The sequence below is a fragment of the Malaclemys terrapin genome, chromosome 3, assembly GCF_027887155.1.
Source record: "Malaclemys terrapin pileata isolate rMalTer1 chromosome 3, rMalTer1.hap1, whole genome shotgun sequence".
In the NCBI taxonomy this organism is placed as follows: Eukaryota; Metazoa; Chordata; order Testudines; family Emydidae; genus Malaclemys; species Malaclemys terrapin.
The window spans coordinates 177752979-177776999 of NC_071507.1; the positions used below are offsets into that span (position 1 = coordinate 177752979).

General features: G+C 45.0%; 1 protein-coding gene across 5 annotated transcripts in view; it reads left to right on the top strand.

Annotated features, from left to right (window-relative positions):
* GRHL1 (grainyhead like transcription factor 1) overlaps window positions 1-24021 on the top strand; it is a 63367-nt gene that overhangs the window by 15143 nt on the left and 24203 nt on the right. For all 5 annotated transcript variants that reach the window (XM_054023805.1, XM_054023807.1, XM_054023804.1 and 2 more), the window contains exons 7-9: window positions 121-232; window positions 1202-1296; window positions 16229-16387. In XM_054023805.1, the coding sequence (XP_053879780.1) occupies window positions 121-232; window positions 1202-1296; window positions 16229-16387 (366 nt within the window). The remainder of the gene's footprint in view (window positions 1-120; window positions 233-1201; window positions 1297-16228; window positions 16388-24021) is intronic.

Below are 24021 nucleotides of genomic sequence, written 5' to 3' on the forward strand. Positions count from 1 at the left end.
TCCTAAGTTTTGCACGCCAAATGCAGAAAACCTGATACCAAGTAAAAGCTTCCAAAACAAATTTTCTCTGTGGCTTTTAAAGTTTTTTTTTTCTCTTCCCTACCCGTCCTCTTTATGAAGAGCGTCATCTTGGTTGTGTTTGCCGAAGACAAAACAAGAGAAGATCAGATCAGGCACTGGAAGTACTGGCACTCAAGGCAGCATACAGCCAAACAAAGATGCATTGACATTGGTAAGAAACGCTCTAATTACTGGTATCAAACTCCAAGCCTGATTTCCTTGGCAGGGTTTGACCTTCTATTGGTACTTCATTTTTAAAGGGAACCTTCAGACTAGGCTGAGTACTGTTCTTAACTTTGTGGCAAAACCAAAGGGATGTTCTTGGCCAAGGTATTTTCAGAAGGGACTAGGTATTTTGGCAGCCTCAATTCTGGGGTGTGTGCGCGCACTAATGTTAGATGCCTTGAAGATGCCAGATTTTCAGAAAATGCCAAGTGCTTCCCTCGCCATTTGAAAGACTGGCCCTTTTTTAGATGTCTCAAGTTGGCGCATCCAAAAATGGAGGTGCCCCCAAATCACTAGTTGCATTTAAAGATCTTGGCCAGTATAGTTAAACTGCACTCTCTGGGCTTTGCAAGCTTTCTAAACAGTCAGTGTTTTTTTTCAGGGGAAATACTTCAGTGCTCCTCGGTCTCCTTCCTGCTGGTGCTCTTGCAGTGAGTCCTTGGTTCAGTTAAAAAGAAAACACTGCAAATTTCCATTTGCCTACAGACAAGGCTGTGACTGGCTGGCTTCCAGATTTCCTTGGTTGAAAGCTGGATTGTGCTCCCAGCCCTTTCCTTCTGTGAATAAAGGCAGGGATTAAGCACTTGGCACTTAAAGATTTGCATGCGCGTCAGCTTTATTATTGAAGGAGCTTTACTGAGAGCTTATACTCTTGTCATGCAGTGTGACATTTCTCATATGTAACTATAGGGCATGGCACAGATACATGCCATACTTGGCGTCGCTGCCTTTCCCACTTTAGTTTTTGTTTTAATTCTTCTCTCTTTTTTTATAATGAACTGCTTTCAACCTTTAACAATCCGCCTCTGAAAGCCTTTCAGAGCCTTTAACCCTTAGGGTACTGTGGAAGAGCTGCAGTTGCTATACAGTTTGTCTGCTTTGTATGATTAAGATGCTCTCCTCTCCTTCCCGACAGCCGACTATAAGGAGAGCTTCAATACAATCAGTAACATTGAAGAGCTTGCATACAATGCCATATCCTTCACTTGGGACATTAATGACGAAGCAAAGGTATGTGACCCATCTTACGTTTCCTGCTCTTCCAGCATATGGGGAAAGAGAGGGGTGTGTGTGACCTGATGATTAGCATGTAATGAGTTTGTTTACAGTCTTGTGCTAAGAAATAGGCAAAATTTTGCTGGCTAAGAGGGCTTGCATGAGCAACTATTAAAAGCTTTGCAGTGACTTTAAGTTTCTTAGCAGGGAAATCTGTACTGCTGGACAAATACTGTCACATGGAAGCACCAAACTTCTTCCTAAACAGTGCTGCAGAGGTGCTGGAGATATGATTTAGTGTAGCTGGGAACCAATATGTGGTGCTGTGATAATTGCCAATAACTTTTTGGGATGCTCCAAAAGAGGGGCCAATTTGGCAATTTGCCAGGAACCTAGACTACTGCACCTAAATTGCATTAAACAGAATAGATTGCAGCTGCCCTTATTTATATGCAGAGGTATATTCCACTGAGGCTGCAGATCCTAGCATGCAATGATCCATTTTAATCTGAGTGGCCTCTAGGTGAACTCATTTGAGCCACCATCTGACCCTCACCCAGTGTTTTGGGCCACTGTGTTAGGTGGTAGATGTACTGTCAGCAATTTTCCCAGCTGGTGTGCTTAGTTAATTGCAGCTGTTGCTGTTTGAAGCCGTAACCCAAGTAAACGTGTGGAGGAGATGTGCATCTTCAAAGTTCTAGAAAACCTGTCTAAAGACAGCAAAGCAGGTCCAGTTTTGATCCGATTATACCACTGTTGAGCTGATGTAGTTGCAGCTGCAAGGTGGTGGTAGAGGGTTTTCTGTAATTTTATTGACTCTTGCTGGTCAATTATGTAATTCACCAAGGCTCATCCCTATGCTGGTGGTATAGGGCTTAGTCTCCAGTTTACAGAGAGTTTTCCTTCCTGTTTGAGACCAGCTGATCATATCCCGCACATCATGTTTGAAGCTAGTAACTGACACAGTGAAGATGACTGAGAATATATACGGCATCTGTCATCCAGAAGGACTCCGAAGTGCTGCACCTGGAAATAGTACTAATGGGAGAATGGCAGAACTCCTCACTGAAAAGCATTTCAGGGTTGTTTGTCTGGAGCTCTACATGTCAGTGCTTTACAGCACACGTAGAAGACAAGGCCAGTGCCCAGCACAGTCTGTCAGTCTCAGAGATGCACTGGATGACCGTTCAAGAGAGAGGTGTGAAGACCTTGGGGAAGGAAACAGTGTTGGCAGCTTAATGGAAGTGGGTTGTGGAGAGGTAGAGGCACTTAGGAGATGGGCAGTGGGAAGCTGTTCCAAGTATTTATTGCTAAATAAAGTAAATATCTACTCCTCACTGCCTAGATCTGATGACTTTTGTGCCTCCAATCTGAATGGTTTTGTAGCAGTATGTTTTCACTTAAACATCACTAGTGAGTCTGGTATCAGATGCCAGTCTTTAAAATTCCTTGAACTTAGAACCTAGTGTCCTGGCTTTGTTTATGCCACAAGGGATGGTTTCCCATTTTACCCTGGAATTGGGCAGCAAGGGTGCCTTTCCCATGCAAATGTACTGAAAGGTTTGAATGCATTTTGAGGCATGGAAGTGCTGCACTGTTCAGGAAACTGGATAGAATAATAGCCATCAGTAGATTGTACAGAATCCAAGAGTAAAGAGCTACATATTTTCTCACTGCTGCAGATTAGATTAATAGTACTTCCATCCAAGGAACTCAAAGTCCTTTACAAACATGAATTAACTGAGCTTCAACAACCAGGAGAAAGTAGGTAAGAACTATTTACAGATTGGGAAATAGAGACCGTCTGTTTCACTGTTATGAAAAGGCTAGTTTAGTTCTTGAGACAGCTGTGGCTGGTAAATGCACAAGCAGGAGAGTAGACAAGGATATGAACTAAAGGTGGTGTTGATCTTGGATACGTAAGTGAACTTCATTACAGATACTGTGAAATCTGCTGCGCACCTGCCTGACCAGGGAGAGGGGACAGTATTTTCTGGGACAGTGATGTGCATCCTGGCTTTATGAAAGTGGGATTGAGACCTGAATGTCTGGGAATAACTTTAGAGGGTGGCAGAGGGGAACAATTCTCCTCTAAATCACTGGTTCAAATCCAGTGCATGGTAGTAGAGACTAAAGTAATTTCTGTCCCATTGGTCTGTGATGTCCTCTGTGAAATAAGCAGGTGGTCTTGGCCCGTTTTTTTCTAGTGGATGGGCGTTCACATCAACATTACCACTGAGATAATTTGGCATCCTTACTGGCAGTCAGCCCAGGGGTTGAATGTGGAGAGAGTGAAGTACCTTTTCTCTCTCCCCTACCCCACTGCCACTCCTCCAGGTGGGGTTGAGGTGCCATGTTGGAGGAGTTGTGTGGGGAAGCTTGTGCTGCTTGTTCTGTGGCTAAATGAAGACTGGCAGCTTCCAGGGGTGTCAGTTTGGCATCACACACACACCCACCCACCCACCTTTGACCATGAGTCCTGACTGTTGGAAACTTACAAAAGCAAGTAAAACTGATATTTTGAATGGAAGTTTTTTAGACTGAAGCAAGCGGGGAACCTGTGGGCCTGAGTGTGATGGTGTCTGTGCTTAGCACACTAGCTATCTGTACAGTGCACCCAGGGGTGAGGCTCCCAGCCTGGGGAGCCACTCGCGCTATGAGGCTTAAGCTAGCACTCTAAAAATAGAGATTGCAGCTCTAGCAGCGTCTTGGGCTAGACACCCTGAGCTCAGACCCCGTGCAACGTCCACGCAGGTATTTGTAGCGCACCAGCTTGAGTCTGTCTGCCCTGCCTGGGAGGCTCGCTCCCAGCTGCCACATACCCTAAGGTTTTACATGAGACAGATCCACAAAGGGTTGCCTTTGTAGCAAGCGCACTGGGTTGCTAGGTCTCCTATTTAAACCTTGTTGGTTTTTTTTTTTTTTTTTTTTTCCTTGAGCGAATGTATTTGACAGTGAATCTTGATCCACTTACTCGTCTACGGAGCTGTAGCTCTTTCCCAACTGTGTGATCTTATCAGGAGGAGCCTGAGCCAATTTCAACAATTTTTTATTGCATGGTTCATTTACCTCACATTTTTTGACAAAAGCTTGTGTGGCGCAGTGTATGGAGAGGGTGGGGAATGAGGCAAGAGTTGAGCTTCCCATGTTACAGGGAAGTCCTTCAAAGCAATAAGTACAATGCTTTATTTTTAATGATGACCGTGATATTACATTGATAAAGTGCTTAACAAACTGATGTACTGTGGAGCCTTGATTATCGGGAGGGTGCTTACTCAGCCCCTCCTGTTATCTGAAACGGTAGGCCCACAGCCAAAGGATTCGTCCTGGGATACTGTGGCCTTTTTTTTCCCCCTCCCCCACTCATTCTGGTTTCTAGTCTTCTGTGAGAATGGCTTAGGCTGTTGCTGAACGTTAGAGATTTGCTTGTGCTAGAGAAAGTTGCAAACAGTGGTGGGTGCTGTGTGTCCATACCTGCCAGGGGCGTGCGCAGAATTTTTATTTTGCCTTTTGTGGGGGCATGTTTTATGCCTCCCACCCCGGTCCTGGCAGGAGCTCGCTCTTCCCTCCACCGGCCCCCGCAGCCCCAAGGCCGGAGGAGTTCCATGCCCCCAGCGATTATTGGGAGTGGGGGTGGGGGGCTCGTGTTGCTGCTTGCTCCCCCACCCCCCGTGCATGCCCCTGATACCAGTTGTCTTGGCAAGCTCAGGTCTTCGTTCATGTGTATGATGTAACTTATGGGAAAGGCAATCTGAGCACTGGACTGACACCTATAGATGTAGCTTTTTTTAGAAGGGTGAAGTAAAATATCATCCCATGACGCTGCCTCCAGCAACTGTGATACAGTGCATTGTGGGTACATAGCCTTTCTTCCCAGCACAAATCCTTGAAGTGGGGTTCCTGGGAGTAACAATCCACAGCTGGGGAGATGCTTTGTCAAAAGAAAAGAAAAGTTGGCCATGAAAATGTACATTTTCTAATGGAGTTTGTATGCGTCATGGATTTGATAAAATATAATGGCACTGTTATGGCATGAAAATATTCTTTATCTTTTAAAAATGAAAAGCCTTAAGATTGCTGCATTCCAGTTTATAAAACAGAAAGCTCCTCTTTCATGAAGTAGCTGGAAACAGGTGTTTAAGGGACCGTGTGCATTGCATTGAGTGCTGCCTGGTTCTTTGCAGTATTCTGCAGGGAGAATACCTTCCAACTGTGCAGCTGCAACCCCAGAGCTTTGCATGTGCATTGGCACTGTGATGCATCAGTGACCTGATGCAGGATATAGTGATGGCAAGGCTTGCTCTGAGCAAGTAGTGACAGTGTAGCTGACCGTTTGTGCACTGTCTGTACACTCATGTATGTAAACACGTGTGGGAGGAGCTTGTAACTCCAAAATCAAATAGTGTAGAGAAGCTGTTCTGTGGTACGGTACTACTATCCCTGCAGCAGCTCCCCAATGCCCCCTGTTGGCTACTCTGAGACAGCACAGGAGTCTCTAGAAAGCCACACAATGATGGTGGAGTAGGTGGGTCAGAGAATCACTGGGCTGATCACCGGAGTGTTCAACCCTATCAGGGCTGAGACCCTGGCACTGCCTTCCCCTGGGGTGGTGAAGAGCTGAGGGGGCTCCAGAAGGGTAGGAGGAAGCCTGGTCAGAGGGGCAGGGGAGAATCCGTACACAGGGGGGTTATTTTTGGAGTCAGGAAAGGGAGTAGGGATTTGAGAGGAGGGGGTGAGAGGTGAAATGAAGGAAGATTGAAAGATATCCTGGAAAATGCATTGAAACTGAAGGGGGGAGAGAATACTGAAATGGGGGGAGGGAAAAACGCTGAAGGGTGGGGAATGCTGAAGGTGACCCACATATGGAAATATGGCCACTTCTGAGAGAAAGGTAATAGCAGTTTAATAGTCCAGCCCAAGCCAAATGTCTGCACCTCAGTTTTACTGTCTCATAGCCCGAGCCCCGTGAGCCAGAGTCAGCTGACCCAGCCCAACCCCGGGTGTTTAATTGAAGCATAGACATTCCCTCACTTGTGTTCATTAATGCTAGGGTATAGAAGGGAGTAATATGTACAGCACTTCTGGCATTTGGTGCCAGAGAACCTTTATTTTTATTTATATATAAAAATAAATGAGAGAGAGAGATTTTATAGAGCTGGAAGGGACCCTGAAAGGTCATCGAGTCCAGCCCCCTGCCTTCACTAGCAGTGACCAAGTACTGATTTTGCCCCAGATCCCTAAGTGGCCCCCTCAAGGATTGAATTCACAACCCTGGGTTTAGCAGGCCAGTGCTCAAACCACTGAGCTATCCCTCCTCCCCAGTAGAATAAAAACAGCGAAGAGTCCTTGTGGCAACTTAGAGACTAACAAATTTATTTGGGCATAAGCTTTCATGGGCTAGAACCCACTTCATCAGATGCATGGAGTGGAAAATACAGTAGACAGGTATAAATACACAGTACATGAAAAGTTGGGAGTTGCCTTACCGAGTCGGGGGGTCAATGCTAATGAGGCCAAATCAATTAGGGTGGATGTAGCCCATTGACAAGAAGGGGTGAGTATCAACCGAGGGAAAATTATTTTTTGTAGTGACCCAGCCGCTCCCAGTTTTTATTCAGGCCTAATTTGATGGTGTCAAGTTTGCAAATTAATTCCAGTTCTGCAGTTTCTCATTGAAGTCTGTTTTTGAAGTATTTTTGTTGAAGAATAGCCACTTTTATTGAGTGTCCAGGGAGATTGAATCATTCTCCTACTGGTTTTTGAATGTTACAATTCTTAATGTCTGATGTGTGTCCATTTATTCTTTTGCATAGAGACTGTCTGGTTTGTCCAATGTACATGACAGAGGGGCATTGCAGGCACATGATGGCATATATCACATTGGAAGATGTGCAGGTGAATGAGCCCCCGATGGTGTGGCTGATGTGGTTAGGTCCTATGATGGTGAATAGATATGCAGACAGAGTTGGCAATGCGGTTTGTTGCAGGGATTGGTTCCTGGGTTAGTGTTTCTGTTGTGTGGTATATAGTTGCTGGTGAGTATTTGCTTCAGATTGGGGGGCTGTCTGTAAGCGAGGACTGACCTGTCTCCCAAGGTCTGTGAGAGTGAGGGATCATCCTTCAGAATAGGTTGTAGATGCTTGATGATGCGCTGGAGAGGTTTTAGTTGTGGGCTATAGGTGATGGCTAGTGGCTTTCTGTTACTTTCTTTTTTGGGCCTGTCCTGTAGTAGGTGACTTCTGGGTACCCTTCTGGCTTTGTCAACCTGTTTTTTCACTTCCCCGGGTGGGTATTGTATTTTTAAGAACGCTTGATAAAGATCCTGTAGGTGTTTGTCTCTGTCTGAGGAATTGGAGCAAATGCAATTGTATCTTAGGGCTTGGCTGTAGACAATGAATTGTGTGTGGTCTGGATGAAAGCTGGAGGCATGTAGGTAAGTATAGCGGTCAATGGGTTTCCGGTATAGGGTGCTGTTTATGTGACCATCGCTTATTTGCACTATAGTGTCCAGGAAGTGGATCTCTTGTGTGGACTGGTCTAGGTTAAGGTTGATGGTGGGGTGGAAATTGTTGAAATTCTGGTGGAATTCCTCAAGGGCTTCTTTTCCATGGGTCCAGATGATGAAGATGTCATCAATGTAGTGCAAGTAGAGTAGGGGCGGTAGGGGATGGGAGCTGAGGAAGCGTTGTTCTAGGTCAGCCATAAAAAAATAGCATGCCGCTGACTTGGAGGTATAAATCATCCCCAAATCTGAAATAGTTGTGGGTGAGGACAAAGTCGCAAAGCTCAGCCCCCAGGTTTGCCATGACATTATCGGGGATACTGTTCCTGACGGCTTGTAGTCTATCTTTGTGTGGAATGTTGGTGTAGAGTGCTTCTACATCCATAGTGGCCAGGATGGTGTTTTCTGGAAGATCACCAATGGATTGTAGTTTCCTCAGGAAGTCAGTGGTGTCTCGAAGATAGCTGAGAGTGCTGGTAGCGTAGGGCCTGAGGAGAGAGTCCACATAGACCAGACAATCATGCTGTCAGGGTGCCAATGCCTGAGGTGATGGGGCATCCAGGATTCCCAGGTTTATGGATCTTGGGTAGCCGATAGAATACCCCTGGTTGGGCCTTAGGGGTGTGTCTCTGTAGATTTGTTCCTGTGTATCTTCAGGGAGTTTCTTGAGCAGATGGTGCAGTTTCTTTTGGTACCCTTCAGTGGGATCAGAGGGTAATGATCTGTAGAATGTGGTGTCAGAGTTGTCTAGCAGCCTCTCGTCATACTCCGACCTATTCATGATGACTACAGCACTACAGTGATCCCTGAAATTGGAGATAGTTTTAGTATTTTTTTTTTCACTTTTTCCTGCCTAAAGAAAGTTGCAGGGAAACCTGACTTCAGTGACATCTTAAATGACAATAAGCTGTTTAATTGCTCTACTAAAGGTGGAGAAGAATCGTACCCAAACAATTTTTAGATAGTTTGGTCTCATCTCTTGAAACAGGAATCTGCCTAGCATGGGTGTTCGCTGTACAGTGGAACCTGCCCATGTATTGTAATAAGCAGGAGTCTGTTTCACTGAACTTACTTTTCTGAAGAGGGTGGATCACTTACTGTGATTTGACACAAGACTTATTTTTGTCTGGGTGGTTCTGAGATACTATTTTAATATGTTCTAGCATAATTTTTGTTTGGCGTTCACTGTAGGAACAATTTTAAGTTTCTCTGTGAATATTGCATATATTTTGATGGTTCATTAGAATGGCATCCATATATCAGATGCCTCAATAAAATAAGGTGTTGCCATCTTTGGCTTCATTAAGAAGGTTCAGGTTTGGTTAGTTGGGAATGAAACTGTGAAATGTGAATGGGAGGATGGTGAGTCAAATGCCTATTTGCATTTCCAATAAAAGAAAAGTGTCAGGTTAAAGTAAAGGCTGTAAAACCACAAATATCTGGGGCAAAAGTGAGTGCAGCATATGACGTTTACATAGTAAACGTACACATTTCTGAGGAACAGATTTTTTTAAATAAATCATCGTAGAATTCCGGAGCGCAAACCCAAGTTTCACTCATTCATAACCACTGCAAACTGGAAGCAAATTTTTGACTTAGGTTCTGATGCGTTAGAACCGGTCCTGTGCAATACAACACAGGACTTGGTGATCTAAGCTTCTTTTTTCCGTGAAGTTGCCACCTTTTGCTGCCCAGTGGTAACAGGAACACAGATACCCACAGCCTTGGGATGTTCCATTAGAAGAGGAGCTAACTGAATGTCTTGAAATATCTATTTTTGCTGTGGAGTACTGTCCAGTTTTGGGTCCCACATTACAAGAAGGATGTGGAAAAATTAGAAAGAGTCCAGTGGAGGGCAGCAAAAATGATTAGGGGGCTGGAGCACATGATTTATGAGGAGAGGCTGAGGGAACTGGGATTATTTAGTTTGCAGAAGAGAAGAATGAGGGGCGGAGTTGATAGCTGCTTTCAACTACCTGAAAGGGGGTTCCAAAGAGGATGGGTCTAGACTGTTCTCAGTGGTAGCAGGTAACAGAACAAGGAGTAATGGTCTCAAGTTGCAGTGGGGGAAGGTGTAGGTTGGATATTTGGAAAAACTTTTTCACTAGAAGGTGGTGAATCACTGGAAGACGTTACCTAGGGAGGTGGTGGAGTCTCCTTCCTTAGAGGTTTTTAAGGTCAGGCTTGACAAAGCCTTGGCTGGGATGATTTAGTTGGGGATTGATCCTGCTTTGAGCAGGGGTTGGACTAGATGACCTCCTGAAGTCCCTTCCAACCCTGATATTCTATGATTCTGTGAAGTGGAAATTTGGTGGTGCCTTGCACACTTCGCAGTTCTGTTCACAGTGTATGTGACTCCATGAATTAAATACACACTGGGCTTAAATGTTCTCCAGATGTCTGTTGGCTCTAAGGTAAACTGAAAATTGGCTGACGTATCAGAGAGAGCGTTACCTTCAGGAAATGGTTCCAGGACTTATTTTTGAACTTTAGCAGTTCTGACTCCCCAAACTGAAAACCTCATACTTGCCAAGGGGCCAGTCTTCAATGAAGACAATTCACATCTGATAAATGTGAGGAAATTCTGTTGGGAAATAAGTGTTACATGTGCACAATAAGTTGATGAACATGCGCTCTGCATGTGGAGCTAATGGAGACTTTGGTACAGTAACTTAAAGAAACGATTGAGTGGTGATTTGATTACAGTCTATATAAAGTACCTACATGAGGAACAAATACTTGATAATGGCTGTGCAGGAGTTTGGGGTGGTGGTGAGGGTGGAGGTCTGGTTGGTCTCTGGGATCTGACTGGAGAAAAGTATTACACGATCCAGTGGCTGGAGGTTAAAGCTAGATGCATCCAGACTGGAAATAAGACACACATTTTTAACAGAGTAATTAGCCTTATTAAGGATTGTGGTGGATTCTTTATCAATGATTGGAACCCTTCCCCCCCCCCCACCCCCCCCAAAAAAAAAAAAAAAAAAAAAAAGATACACTTCAGGAATTATTATAGAGAAGTTCTATGGCCTGTGTTGTACCGAAGGTCAGATTAGATGATCATAGTGGTCCTTTCTGGGCTTGGAATCTATGGAAGCTTAAACTTGCATGCATCTGAAGAGATGCAAATGAGGCTGCAGACAGAACCTTCTATCAAAAACTATAGGCACTTTGCCTTCAGGTATATTAGAAGAGAATTGGAACTTCATCTGAATGCTAACTATAAAAAGAGTACCTAATGTGTCTGAATTGTTGGACCATGTCTTACTCCTCTGGGTACAAGAATAATGTAGCATGAATGGAAATTAATAGGATTTGATTTGCCTGCGGTATTTCAAAAAATAAAACCACAGTAAATATTAGGAGCATAGGAATTGATTGCCATGGTGGTTCAGGCCCTGATCTGGAAGCATAAATATCTCCAAACCCATTTTGTTTGTTGCTTTTCGGTGATTCCTGTTTTTTATTATTATGCATACAGTGAACATAATTTCCCTTCATTTGAAAGCTCCACTATTTAGGCTTCTGACTAATTTAAATTGAGGGAATCACCTGTGTGGTGCCAAGATAAACTGAAGAGAAGGGATTTGGGCACACAGGACTTCATTAAGAAGCCATCCTTCAACTCAGGGACCGGGAAGCTTCTGCAGTGCTTTGATTGTGCTTTAATTATACTTTTTTATTTTTCCTGGTTTGTTTGAAAGGCAGGTCTTGTTAGTAAAAGTGGCTGTATAGAAAAGTTTTTGGCTGCGTCTGCTGCTCTTCCTTGAGGGCACATCGCAGATATTCTGACTTGATTTCTCTTAGCTTTTTTTAAAGATCCCTGCATTTATTAAAATTAATGAGTTTCTTGTAGATTTTAAGGTAGGTGTACACTAGGTTTCCTTGAGTTAGGAGATGGTCTTGTGATTAAAGCACAGCCTGAGAGTCATGAGATCTGGATGGTCTGCTCTGCCACAGGCTTCCTCTGTGACCTTGGAGAAGTTGCTTTAATCTTATTGCTTCACTTTTCTGCTCCCTAAAATAGGAATCATACTTAGCTTCCCAATGCCCCTCTGAGGTCTGTAACTTACTGTTGGTAATGTTTTTTGAGAGTCTCTGATGGAAAGGACTATAGAAGTGTAAAGTAAAAGTTAACACATGCATGCATCTTCCCTGATACTAAATTGTATATGCAGTATTGCCAACACTCTCACAGTTCTTGCAATATTTGGTATTTTCCCCCCCCTCAAATTCCCAGCTCCAGGAGCTGTGTGATTAGGAGGGAATTTGAGCTTACTTTTATTTTTACAGGAAAGTTTCTGGACCTCTTAGTTGCAGAGACAAGCTTAAAAATGTGATTCGGGTATAACCTAAAATCTCAAAACAAGAAGGCAAAAATAACCCCAAATGTCTCTCTTCAGTAACAATCTCATGCTTTTTAAGTCAAGCTGTTGACTTTTTGGGGCCTGACCCATGGGTTTTGAACATTTGGGACTGATGATACTGTGTTTTAAGTGTCATCTCTTTTTACAGCTGAATCCTGGGAGGTAAGATGAAAATGAAAATGTTTTTGAAAAGTAACAAGCAAATCTTAATATAGCCAAGAATGCGGAACTGCCCTTAGAAAAAAATAGGTTGGACAGCTGAAGAGGAATCTTGCTGAACAGGCTAAAGATGCTGAGTGACTTTTGTGGTTACATTTTTCTTCTGAAAATGTTGGGGTGGGGATGTAGCTGGGTCAGTCACTCACCCTTATTTCTTTAAGAACTTGATTCAAATCTGTCCTAAACAAAGTGACTGAAAGAAATCAAGTTTCCACTTCATTGGAAAAACTGTTCCCAAGAACCCAGCTGTAGACTCCATTCAGGTGGAATTTTAAAGCAATCTCAGTTTGGCATCAGACGACTAGCATATTGCCATGGAAAGGATGAAACTCTCACACTAGGTTTGGACATATCATGTTGAATTAAGCTGAGTTTCTGCATATGGACAAGTTTAGACTGGTTCCTGTTGTATCCAAAAGGGGTAGAGAGAGAAGACTGGGGTTTAGGCCTCTCTCTTCCTCTTCTAGAATGCAGAAGATTGAATAATGATTTCTATCCTAGAAATAGATTCAGCCTTTAAAGCCAGACCTAATCAAATGAAGGCTATTTTCAAATGGAACAAAAACCCTTGTCACCTGGTAGATGAATAATTGCAAATTCACATGGAACTAGTGGATTAAATCGGGATGTGTATATTGAAGTCCATCAATGCTGTATATGTCTAGCATCGAGACAGAAACTTCTAACTTCAGACTACAGTGCTGAGGATGCTCTGCATGGTCAGTCGATTAGAATTTACATAAACCTCTCTCCCCACCCCCACCCCTGGCAAATGCAAAGAGAGCTGTAAAGAGAGACCTAGAGTTTGAAAATGCCAAGACCTCCCAACCAAAGGGAAATGGCACTAAGGTAGGGGTCGGCAACCTTTCAGAAGTGGTGTGCCAAGTCTTCATTTATTCACTCTAATTTAAGGTTTCGCGTGCCAGTAATACATTTTAACATTTTTAGAAGGTCTCTTTCTATAAGTCTATAATATATAACTAAACTATTGTTGTATGTAAAGTAAATAAGGTTTTTAAAATGTTTAAGACACTTTGTTTAAAATTAAATTAAAATGCAGAGCCCCCAGGACCGGTGACCAGGACCCAGGCAGTGTGTGTGCCACTGAAAATCAGCTCGCGTGCCACCTTTGGCACGCGTGCCATTGGTTGCCTACCCCTGCTCTAAGGACTAAGGAATTGATGCTTATCTAGTCTAAAGATTCTGCCCCTGCCCTCTTTACCCTCCCCCCACCCCCACTTTGGTGCTTAGAGGTATAATATTAAATCATAGATTTTTGAAAGTTCCATGGCTCTATTAAACCAGTCGTAATGGCTGTATCTGCACATTTTCTTGAGAAACAGTCCTTGCTTTCTCTTAAAGATTCCTACTTCATTAAAGTGATACAGACACAAGGGACGTACACAAATAAACATTTATTATGGTCAGACTAAGCTATATATATGCAACCAATAAAAATCAGTACTAATTAGAAATAACACTTCTGCTCATAAGGCAACATTATCCATTATACAAATCCAAAACCAGAGGAAACTCCTCAAAGTCCTCCACTTGCTCCCTTATGCAATGCAAAATGCGCTCTGAGGTGTTCCAATCCTGCAGACAAACATCTGTTTGAAGTCAGAGCATTCTACCTGAGTACAGGCTGCACGAGCAGGCCCTAGATCTGCATTGCACTAACTCTTATAAATCGCTCAATACTGGCTGTGTTGATATGCCCACACCAACCTGTAGGGGATCAGGGAGGAGTGGGTGGCTTAGAAGCTGGCAAACAATTCTGGTCAATTTGTTGTCGGCGATTTACTTTTAAAACTCTTCATACTTTTTTCCAGCAATGCTCTAATGGTGCTTAGCTACATATTTGCTTCCTTTAAATCAAAGACTTGAAGCACTGTTGCTTTAGAATATTTCACAAAAGTGTATAGAATCAATTTGACAGGATCATAGGGCTTTAGCTGTTTCTTCCATGCACAGCCCATTCAGTGCACAGCCTAAAATGTCAGGTAGCAGTAGTTGGTTCATTCTTATAAAATTCTCAAAAGTGAGGCTAGTTGCTGCCATAATGATTCATAGATATTTATTGAAAAATGTTTGAACAGTTCATATGTTTTAACGCTAGATCTTTTCCCAGAGATTGTGGGCAACCAAACAAACATTAAGGGACTGATTCGTAAAACTACACTGATTTGTGTGCATGGTTAGAGTGATAATGTTTTCCTTTGGTAAGGGTGCGTGCCAATAGCTACCTTTATAACTGGCCATTTGCATGAAACTCTCCTGACTCGTACAGTCATGTTGGCTGTGCTTCTTAATTGTACATGCAGTTGTTCATATTAATTGCATGTGCATTTTTGAAAATCAAACTTTAATAACAATTTAATCAGGGAACCTCAAATCTAGTGCAGATATGCACCTTCTTAAGCTACCTTCGCAGTGCTGCAGACAGTATTCTTATAAAAAAAAAAATCCCTTGGAAACAGGAATAACTTGTCTCACCTAACTTCCTCCCTCTTTTTATAATACTTGTAAAATGTGTTGCAACCTATGACGACAATGCTGCATAAAAACACCTTTATTTTTTAAACCGTGTGTAAGCTGTTGAAAACTTAACTTGGCAAATTGTAGTATCAGTAAAATACCAGCAGGGGTCCCTCACTCACTACTGATATTTAGCATTTCAGTTTATTATTATAAGCAAAACAAACTTTCAGGTAGATGTTGGAGCAATATTTTTCAAAGTCTTGGTTAAGGTACTTGCTGTGGCCTCTGGCTCTGAAATCCTTGCTTTCTTTAGAGGATGGGAAGGGATTCCTATCTTTTTATTCTTGAAAGGAAGGAGAGAGGAATCCATTCTAATGCTTTGGCTGATCTTGATCCATAACTTGCTGGTAATTCATTGTCTTTGGTTTCCGCTGCTTCTAACCCCTCCGTGATAATGAGGACTACCCATATATAAGAACCTGGCATTTGAATAGGTGCATCTTTTGGGGAAATACTAATTCAGTGTGCCTCTAAATAGGACAACTAGAAAATTCCCTTCCTCTGCTACTACTAAGATCTTGCATTATGAAACTGAAATTATTTTGGAAAAATTACTTTTTCCATTAACTTTTTCATTTAGTTTGAACAATGAAAATGGATTCATATTCCACTTCACAACATCCTGCTCGTGCTCAGAAAAAGGAACACTGCTGGGAAGCATTCAAGATCCTGATCACACAAAGATTTAAGCACATGCTTAACTTTAAGACCCATAAGTAATCTCCTGCAGTCAATGGGATTGCTTGCATGCTTAAAGTTAAGTATGCCCTTAGCTCTTTGCTGGATTGGGACCTGTATTAAATAACTATATTTAAAAACTCATCAGTCTCAAGAGTAGAATTTGATCATGGAGCTAACATGGTTTTGCCACTGTCCAGACTGATTTCAATTGTGCTTGCTGCAAGCATGTCTGACCCCTGTTTTAAGTAAGGTTTTTAAACACTGTTCTTTTGGCCAGTGAAAATGGGGCCTGAAAGGGATTTCTGCCCCCTAAAAAAGGGTTACAATAGACAAAATATTTCTCGGGGCATAAAAATAAGTTAACTAGAGTCTGCATGAGGTTTGATATTTGTTGCTGTAATCCACACTAGGAGGATGGGTCTTTGTATCCCCATTAGTGGCTGGTCCACTGATTCATGTGAATAGTCATTTAGCTTATGTGGTAGAAACTCACCGTTTTTAGTTCTGAAGGTCTAGGATTCAAATCCTACAGCCAACCCAAGTGGAGTCGTTACATTGTGACTCAGTATGGCTGGCTGAAGCAAACACTAAGAATGTATTAATCGCTGCTGATGGAAGCTTTTTCCTTCTTTTGCAGGTTTTTATTTCTGTAAACTGCCTCAGCACAGATTTCTCCTCTCAGAAAGGAGTTAAAGGGCTGCCCTTGAACATTCAGATTGACACCTACAGCTACAATAACAGGAGTAACAAACCCGTCCATAGGGCCTACTGCCAGATTAAAGTCTTCTGTGACAAGGTAAGGTCAGGCCAGCCTGCAAATGAGGGGTTGGGAAAGGCTGTCCCTCCAGCTCTGTTTAGTATAAATGACCTTTTCCTTTATGATTCTAACACATACTATTTTGGATAATCTCTGAAAACTCCATATGTGTTCGGCATTTGTAAGGGAAAAAATTGGTGCAGAGATGCTGAAGTGACCTCAGAAAAATTTGCTGCCTTCAGAATGCTGGAGTGTTGCAAAATGTTTTTAGGCACAGTCAGTGTTGACTTTGGGAATGGTCATTGGGAGATGACACTGAATGTTACAGTTGCCAACAGCAAATAACTGTGTATACTTGGTTTTCAGTTCAAACTTGAAACTCTATTGAGACAGGGAACAAGTCTTTTTTTACCAAAATCACTAAATATGGAATTTTTTATTTCTTTGTGTGCCGCCGCCTTGTTATCATTATCAAAACATCTGAGAACCTCACCAGTAATGAGTTTGTTTTCCTACTGCCCTGGTGAGATAGGGAAGTATCAATAATAGCATTTTATCAGTGGGGAAACTGAGGACAAAATTTTCAAGTCTCCACTAGTTTTGAATGCCTCAGTTATGAGCACTCCGCTTGGCGCTTATGGTTTGGTTTTTCCCCACAGATGTAGAGCTCCTAAAGCTGTGAGTGTAGCATTGTAGAAGGTGGAATATTTCCTGAGACTGTGCGAAGTTTTAAAAACTTGACCAGATTTTCACAAATGACAATTTTTCATGGCTTACAACTCATCCAAATCTGGGCAGACTTTCCGAGGCCCAGTGAAAAGCACATCTCTGAGCCCAGGGCTTCTCCCAACCAAATTCTGAACTCTCAACCCCAAGTGCAGGCTACCATAAAAAAATTGCCTAACACTGCATGTTTAATCGTAATATTTCTGTCACTATCACTCCAGTTCTAATGCATGGATGGACACTTACCCAGCCTTCTTCTGCCCCACCATAGGGTCTATACTGTAAGCAGGGCCAGAATAGTGTCTTAGGCACATGTGAAAATGATATCCAAATGACTTAGACTCCCAAATCCTACAGACTTTCCTAAGCACATAAGTTGTTTGAAAATGGGAATTAGGCACTTATAAAAATGTTACCTTTAGTTCTTAAAAATTACAAAGGGTTTGCAGACTTCCTGAGGGTTTCTTGTGCTCACTATTTACTCGGCATTATAAATCTGGCTAGCATGCCCATACTGCACTACGCAGACCTGACCCGGGTCTGCAGCTTGACCTGTTTCCAAACAGGACAGGGCTTGGATCAGAGTCACAGCAGGACTTGGCTCTGACCAACCCCCATAGCAGGTCCTGAGTGCTTGCGGACTCAAGTCAAACTATTTTATGTGTAAATGAAAGGGAGGGTTGGGCTCAAACTTGAGTCAGAGCCCAGGCTTAGTGTGCAGTATAGATATACCTAAAGAGGCTAAGTGACTTGTCACATAAGAAGTCTGTGGTGGAGAAGAGAATTGAACCCAGCCTAGTGCCGTAACCCCTGGACTACCTTTCCTCAATAAGTCACAAGCTAAAAAAGTAGACTTCCAAACTCCCTCGCTTTTAATAAACCAGTTGTTAATAATATGGCACATCCACACTCTGCTCATTGGTTCAGAGGAAAGTGTTTTATTCTGCATCATAAATTTCAGCAAATCTAGTTAGTTACCCCATTTATATAATTTTTCACTATGGATTTTTGTCTGGTCTCTCTCTTTGCATGACTCTTCCCTGACCTACATTGTAAAATATATTTGTCGTATTTAAACTGGGGGCATCTCTTCGCACCCAAAAAATATTGTCAAGTTAAGGATGTAATTCCTTAGCATGATTGTTACACGTAGACAGTCCCTCACCCAGATTCTGAAGTGGAGTCACATGGGGAACACATCTCTGTCAATACAGATCACTCAAATATTGGCTCAATCTCTGTTTAAATAGTATAAAAATAGACTTGACCGGACACCTCTATTAGTTGTGTGTCCCAACCCCCAGCGGTGCCTCCATCTGACTGCAGAGGAAGTGGCCAAGGCTTGAATCTTAAGTGATCCATCTACTTATCTTAGGTACTTAAGAGGCCACCATTACCATAGTAACTGAATATCTCTGTGAGGCCTTGGCTACACTTGCAGATGTACAGCGCTGTGAGTTAAACCTGACTTCATACAGCTGAGTAGGGAAAGCACTGCAGTCTGTCCACACTGACAGCTGCCCAGTGCACTGTCGTGGCCACATTTGCAGCGCCATTGGGAGCGGTGCATTATGGGCAGCTATCCCACAGAGCACCTCTTCCCATTCTGGCGCCGTGGGTTGTGGGAAGGGGGCGTGAGTGCGGGGCATTCTGGGTCCTATCCCAACGCCCTGTGATGCATCGCTTCGCATCCCAGAAATCCCTTTTGTTTCCATCCACCTTTGGTGCCATCTTTCAACGGTTTCTGTGCAGCACCATCTGTTGTCTGCGGGAAATGGGGTCCGAATTGCTGAGGCGTATGCTGATTTATCTTGCCAGCACGTCACCTTTGGCTGTCGAACTATTCCTTAAGATCCAAAGTGACAGTGAGAGTGAGGAGTGCAACGATGCTATTGAGCCGCGTAACGTGTACGACACAAAATTGCTTGTGGCATTCACGGACATACTCAGCACCATGGAACGCCGCTTTTGGGCTCGGGAAACAAGCACCGAGTGGTGGGATCACATCGTCATGGAAATCTGGGATGACGAGCAGTGGCTGCAGAACTTTCGGATGAGAAAAGCCACTTTCATGGGACTGTGTGAGGAGCTCGCCCCCACCCTGTGGCGCAAGGACACGAGATTGAGAGCTGCCCTGCCAGTGGAGAAGCGGGTGGCTATTGCAATATGGAAGTTGGCAACTCCAGACAGCTACCGGTTGGTCACAAACCAGTTCGGAGTGGGAAAGTCGACCGTTGGAATCATGTACCAGAGGGGTAGCCGTGTTAGTCTGAATCTGTAAAAGGACCCTCCGTTGGAATCATGTTGATGCAAGTTTGCAGGGCCATTAATCGCATCTTACTCAGAAGAACCATGACTCTGGGTAATGTGCAGGAAATAGTGGATGGCTTTGCACAAATGACGTTCCCTAACTGTGGAGGGGCAATAGATGGGACGCACATTCCTATTCTGGCACTACCCCACCTAAGATCCAAGTATGTTAATCGGAAGGGGTATTTCTCTATGGTTCTCCAGGCGCTTGTGGATCACCGTGGGTGTTTCATTGACATTAACACAGGCTGGGCCGGAAAGGTGCATGACGCATGCCTCTTTTGGAACACTTGGCTGTTCAGGAAGATGCAGGCCGGGACTTTTTTCCCAGAGCAGAAGATCACAGTAGGGGAAGTTGAAATGCCCATTGTGATCCTTGGAGATCCCGCTTACTCGTTAAAGCGTGGCTCATGAAACCCTACACAGGGAGCCTTGACACAGCAAGGAACGGTTCAACTACGGGCTGAGCCCGTGCCGAATGACTGTGGAGTATGCCTTTGGCTGTTTAAAGGGCCGCTGGTGATCTCTGTATGGGAAGCTGGACTTGGCCGAAAACAGCATCCCCGCGGTTATATCCGCGTGCTGTGCCCTCCATAATATTTGTGAAGGGAAGGGTGAAAGCTTCACTCAAGCATGGACCTCAGAGGTTCAACACCTGGAGGCTGAATTTGCACAGCCAGAGAGCAGGGCTATTACAGGGACCCAGCCCTGGGCTGCAAGGATTAGGGATGCTTTGAGGGAGCAATTTGAGGCTGAAAACCAGCAGTGATATCTGGTGCCCTGCACGGGAGTGAAGTGCAGTAGTTCCAATCTTTAGGAATCAGTGTTTGCTAAGCAGACAAGCAGACTTGCAGTGCCTGTTTATTTCCTGGGCTAAGGAGTCTTTTACTTTATGCAATAATAAAGAATGTTTTCAAAGCCAAGAAATCCATTTATTGAAAAGAAACAAGGGGGTGGAGTGGGGAACGGTACAATCACAGATTCGCGTATGTCCTGTCTGGTGTGCTGTGCAGTGAGTGCTGCACTTCAGGACAGTTATACTGCATGGTGATGGGGGTTGAGTGCAGAGGGTAAGGGTTGTGGTTTTCAGGGCTGGGTGGTGAAGATACTGGTGTTGGAGGCAGCTGGTGGTGTGAAGAACACGGACGTTGGGGAAAGTGGGTTGGAGGTGACAGTGGGGCACAACAGAAAGAGTTTTGGGACAAGGGCTGTGGAGGGTGGGGGCGTTTGCGGTACTGCTCCTTCTGCATGGCTATGAGCTCCTGGATAGTGTCTGTTTGGCGCTCCAGGATGCTTATGAGTCTATCAGTGCTTTGCTGCCGGTGCTCCGTGCTTTGCCGCTGGTGTGCTGCGTTTTCCTGGCGGATCCTGCTTTCTCTCTCCCTCCAGTTCTGTGCTTTCTCATTCTCTTTAATAGATTGCCGCATCACTTCTTGCAGCACATCTTCTTTGCTTTTTCGCAGTCTCTTCCTGAGTCTTTTCAGTCTCTGAGCAGGCGATAAGAGGGACGGCTGAGGTATCAAGGTTGATGCAGCTGTATAGGCAAAATGCAACATTTAACAGAGGCAGCATTGTTTGTACCAGACAGAGTAATGATTCCCCCCGCATTTAAGGAGTAGAAAACACACAGGGTCTACACAATAGCATAATTTTCTTATCCGAAACAACGCATGGTGGCTCTCCCGATAAACCTCCGCAAGCGCATTGCACGCATTCTGGATAAGACATTCGAGGAGATTACCGAGGCCGATTACCGCGATGTGATAAACCATATCAATGCGCTATTCCGCATCTAGGCACGCATGCCTAACCCTCCTCTCCCAAAGAGCCCGCACATAAAAAATTCTTTCCCGAAAAAAAAACAAACGCTTACCGGGAACCTGCTCTTCTGTTTGTCCTCCACCAAGTACCGGCCGCTGCGACTGGCTACCTTTCTCCTGGCTCAAGAAGAGCTGTTGTCTGCATGGCTCCAGGGATTCTGGGGTGTCTCCATCCGGCCCACCACTCTCACTCCCGTTTTCCTCCTCCTCCCCCCCCCCCCCCCCCCCCCAGCTCTGAAGTGTCCATGGTGGTGCTCGGAGTGGAGGTGGGATTAACCGCAAGTATCGCATCCAGCTCTTTGTAGAATCAGCAGGTCACGGGGGAGCACCCGAGTGGCCGTTTCTGTCACAGGCTTTGCAGTAGGCACTCCGCAGCTCCTTCACTTTAATACTGCACTGCAGGACGTCCCGGTCATGGCCCCTTTCCATCATGTCCTTTGATACCTTCCCGAAGGTATCGTAATTTCTACGGCTGGAGCGCAGCTGGGATTGGACAGCTTCCTCCCCCCAAACACTGATGAGGTCCAGCAACTCGCCATTTCCCCATGCTGGGGCTCGCTTGGCGCGTGGAGGCATGGTCACCTGGAAAGATTCGCTGATAGTACGCCACGCCGGGCTGAGCAAACAGGAAGGGGATTTTTAAAATTCCCGGGGAATGTAAAGGGTGGGTCACATGGTTGATTACCTCAGGCTAGGGCAGTAGAGTTTTGAACTGATGACCAGAGTGGCTAGAACAGGCATTGTGGGATACTGCCGAATACTTCTGGAGGCCAGTCACAGCGCTTTGGGCGGCCACACTGGCACCGCAGTGGTAGCGCAATACATGCTGTTCCTCTCGGAAATGTGGAGTTCATGCAGCGCTGCAACCACGGAGATACAGTGCTGCAAATGCCTTGCCAGCCCGGCCTCCTTTCGTAGTCGTCAGTCGATGTGACAGGCTAGTCAGGCTGAACAGCCTGCTCCGCTGGTGCCACAGCAGGTGGAGTGGCACCGGGCTCTTTGGCCAGCACCTTGGTACCAATGGGCCCCGTGGTGGGGGCTCACTCGGTGCCCAGAGCCTTGGAACGACCATCAGCCTCCCTTTCCCGGCCTACCAGAAAGGAGTCAGTGGGACGTGCATTTTCGGTTCCATGCCCAGAGGGTGACCAAGTGATGGGACCTCCAGTACCGGTGGGTATGCAGAATACCTCACCTGCATCCTCACTCTCTCCTGATGAGGCAGTTATGGCCCTTCCTCCCTCTGTTCCACAGAAGGACTCTTAGGCCCACCAGGAACTCTTGAAAAGGGTGGCATCAAGCCTCAACCTTCAGGTGGAGGTGGTGGAGGAACCCTTGGACTCCCTCTTCAACGTCCTATCCGCCTCACTACTGGGCAGGGTGGCTCTTCCACTCCACGAAGGGGTGGCAAAAATTTCAAATGCCTTGTGGCAAACCTCGGCTTCCTTGCCCCCATCTCTAAGAGGGCAGAATGGAAGTACTTTGTGCCCTCCAAGGGGCATGAATACCTGTACACCCACCCTGCCCCCAACTCACTGGTGGTCAAGTCAGTCAACCACAGGGAGAGGCAGGGCCAACCAGCCTCTACTCCGAAAAATAAAGACTCAAGGAGGTTGGATTTATTTGGGAGAAAAGTTTATTTGTCCTCGAGTTTCCAGTTAAGGGTGGCGAACCATCAGGCTCTCCTGGGTCGGTATGAGTTCAATTTGTGGGGCTCTTTACCCAAATTCAAGGACTCTCTCCAGGAGCATGACAGGAAGGAGTTCAAAGCTTGGGTGGAGGAGGGTACAGCAGCTGCCAGGGCAACCCTGCAGGCAGCGTTGGATGCTGCGGATACAGCTGCAAGGTTCATGGCCGCCGCGGTGCCCATAAGAAGGGTGTCATGGCTCCTGCTGTCTGGGCTGTCCAGTGAGGCACAGAACTCCCTGCAGGACCTTCTGTTCCATGGCAAGGCCCTGTTTGCGGAACAGACGGACGTGAAACTGCACGGCCTGAAAGATTCCCGCACTACGCTTAAGACACTTGGCCTCTATGTCCCCCTCTGGCTAGGCCCAAGTTTAAGCCTCAGCAGGCTCCCACCCAGGCCACTCACTGTAAATACAAGCCCCCTTATAAAAAGTCACAGGACTGTAAGAAACACCCACAGAAGCCGTCTTGGTCTGCCCCCCAGCCTGGGTCCTCCACGGGTAAACAGGCAGGGAAACATCAGTTTTGATGGGACGCCCGGGGGCGACCTACCAGTTCACACCAGGGATCCACCCACAATAAAGCTTCCCTTCTCCAACCGGTTGTGTGCTTTTCTCCCGGAGTGGTCGCGGCTGACTTCAGATCATTGGGTCCTCAATCTTGGGGCTACACCCTCCAGTTTACCTCTACCCCCGCCCAACCACCCTCCACCCCCGTCCCTCCTCTGGTCATTTTTGTGAATGGCTGAAACTGTGTGTGTCAAATCTGCAGATAATTTGGAGTCAACCAAAAGTGCATTTTTCAGCAAATAATCTATTTGCCCAGTGTGAATTATAAAATCTGCTGTCTTCATTGTTAGCCATTCTTGTACACAGCCAGCAACTGCCTGGAGTTGTGGTTTTTGGCCGTCTTGAATTCGAGAGGCTCTTAATGTGCTCCTGTGACTCAGAACCGGCATCACTTTTTAAAAACCAAGTTCCATACAGCTGTATGGATGTGGGTGTGTAACAAAGGAGGATTTCCTCACTACATATTGGAAATGCGTGTGCGCACGCGCACACACACACACACACACACACACACACAAAAGGTACAACAGAGAAATTGCAATTCTGAAATATTACATTTGAATAA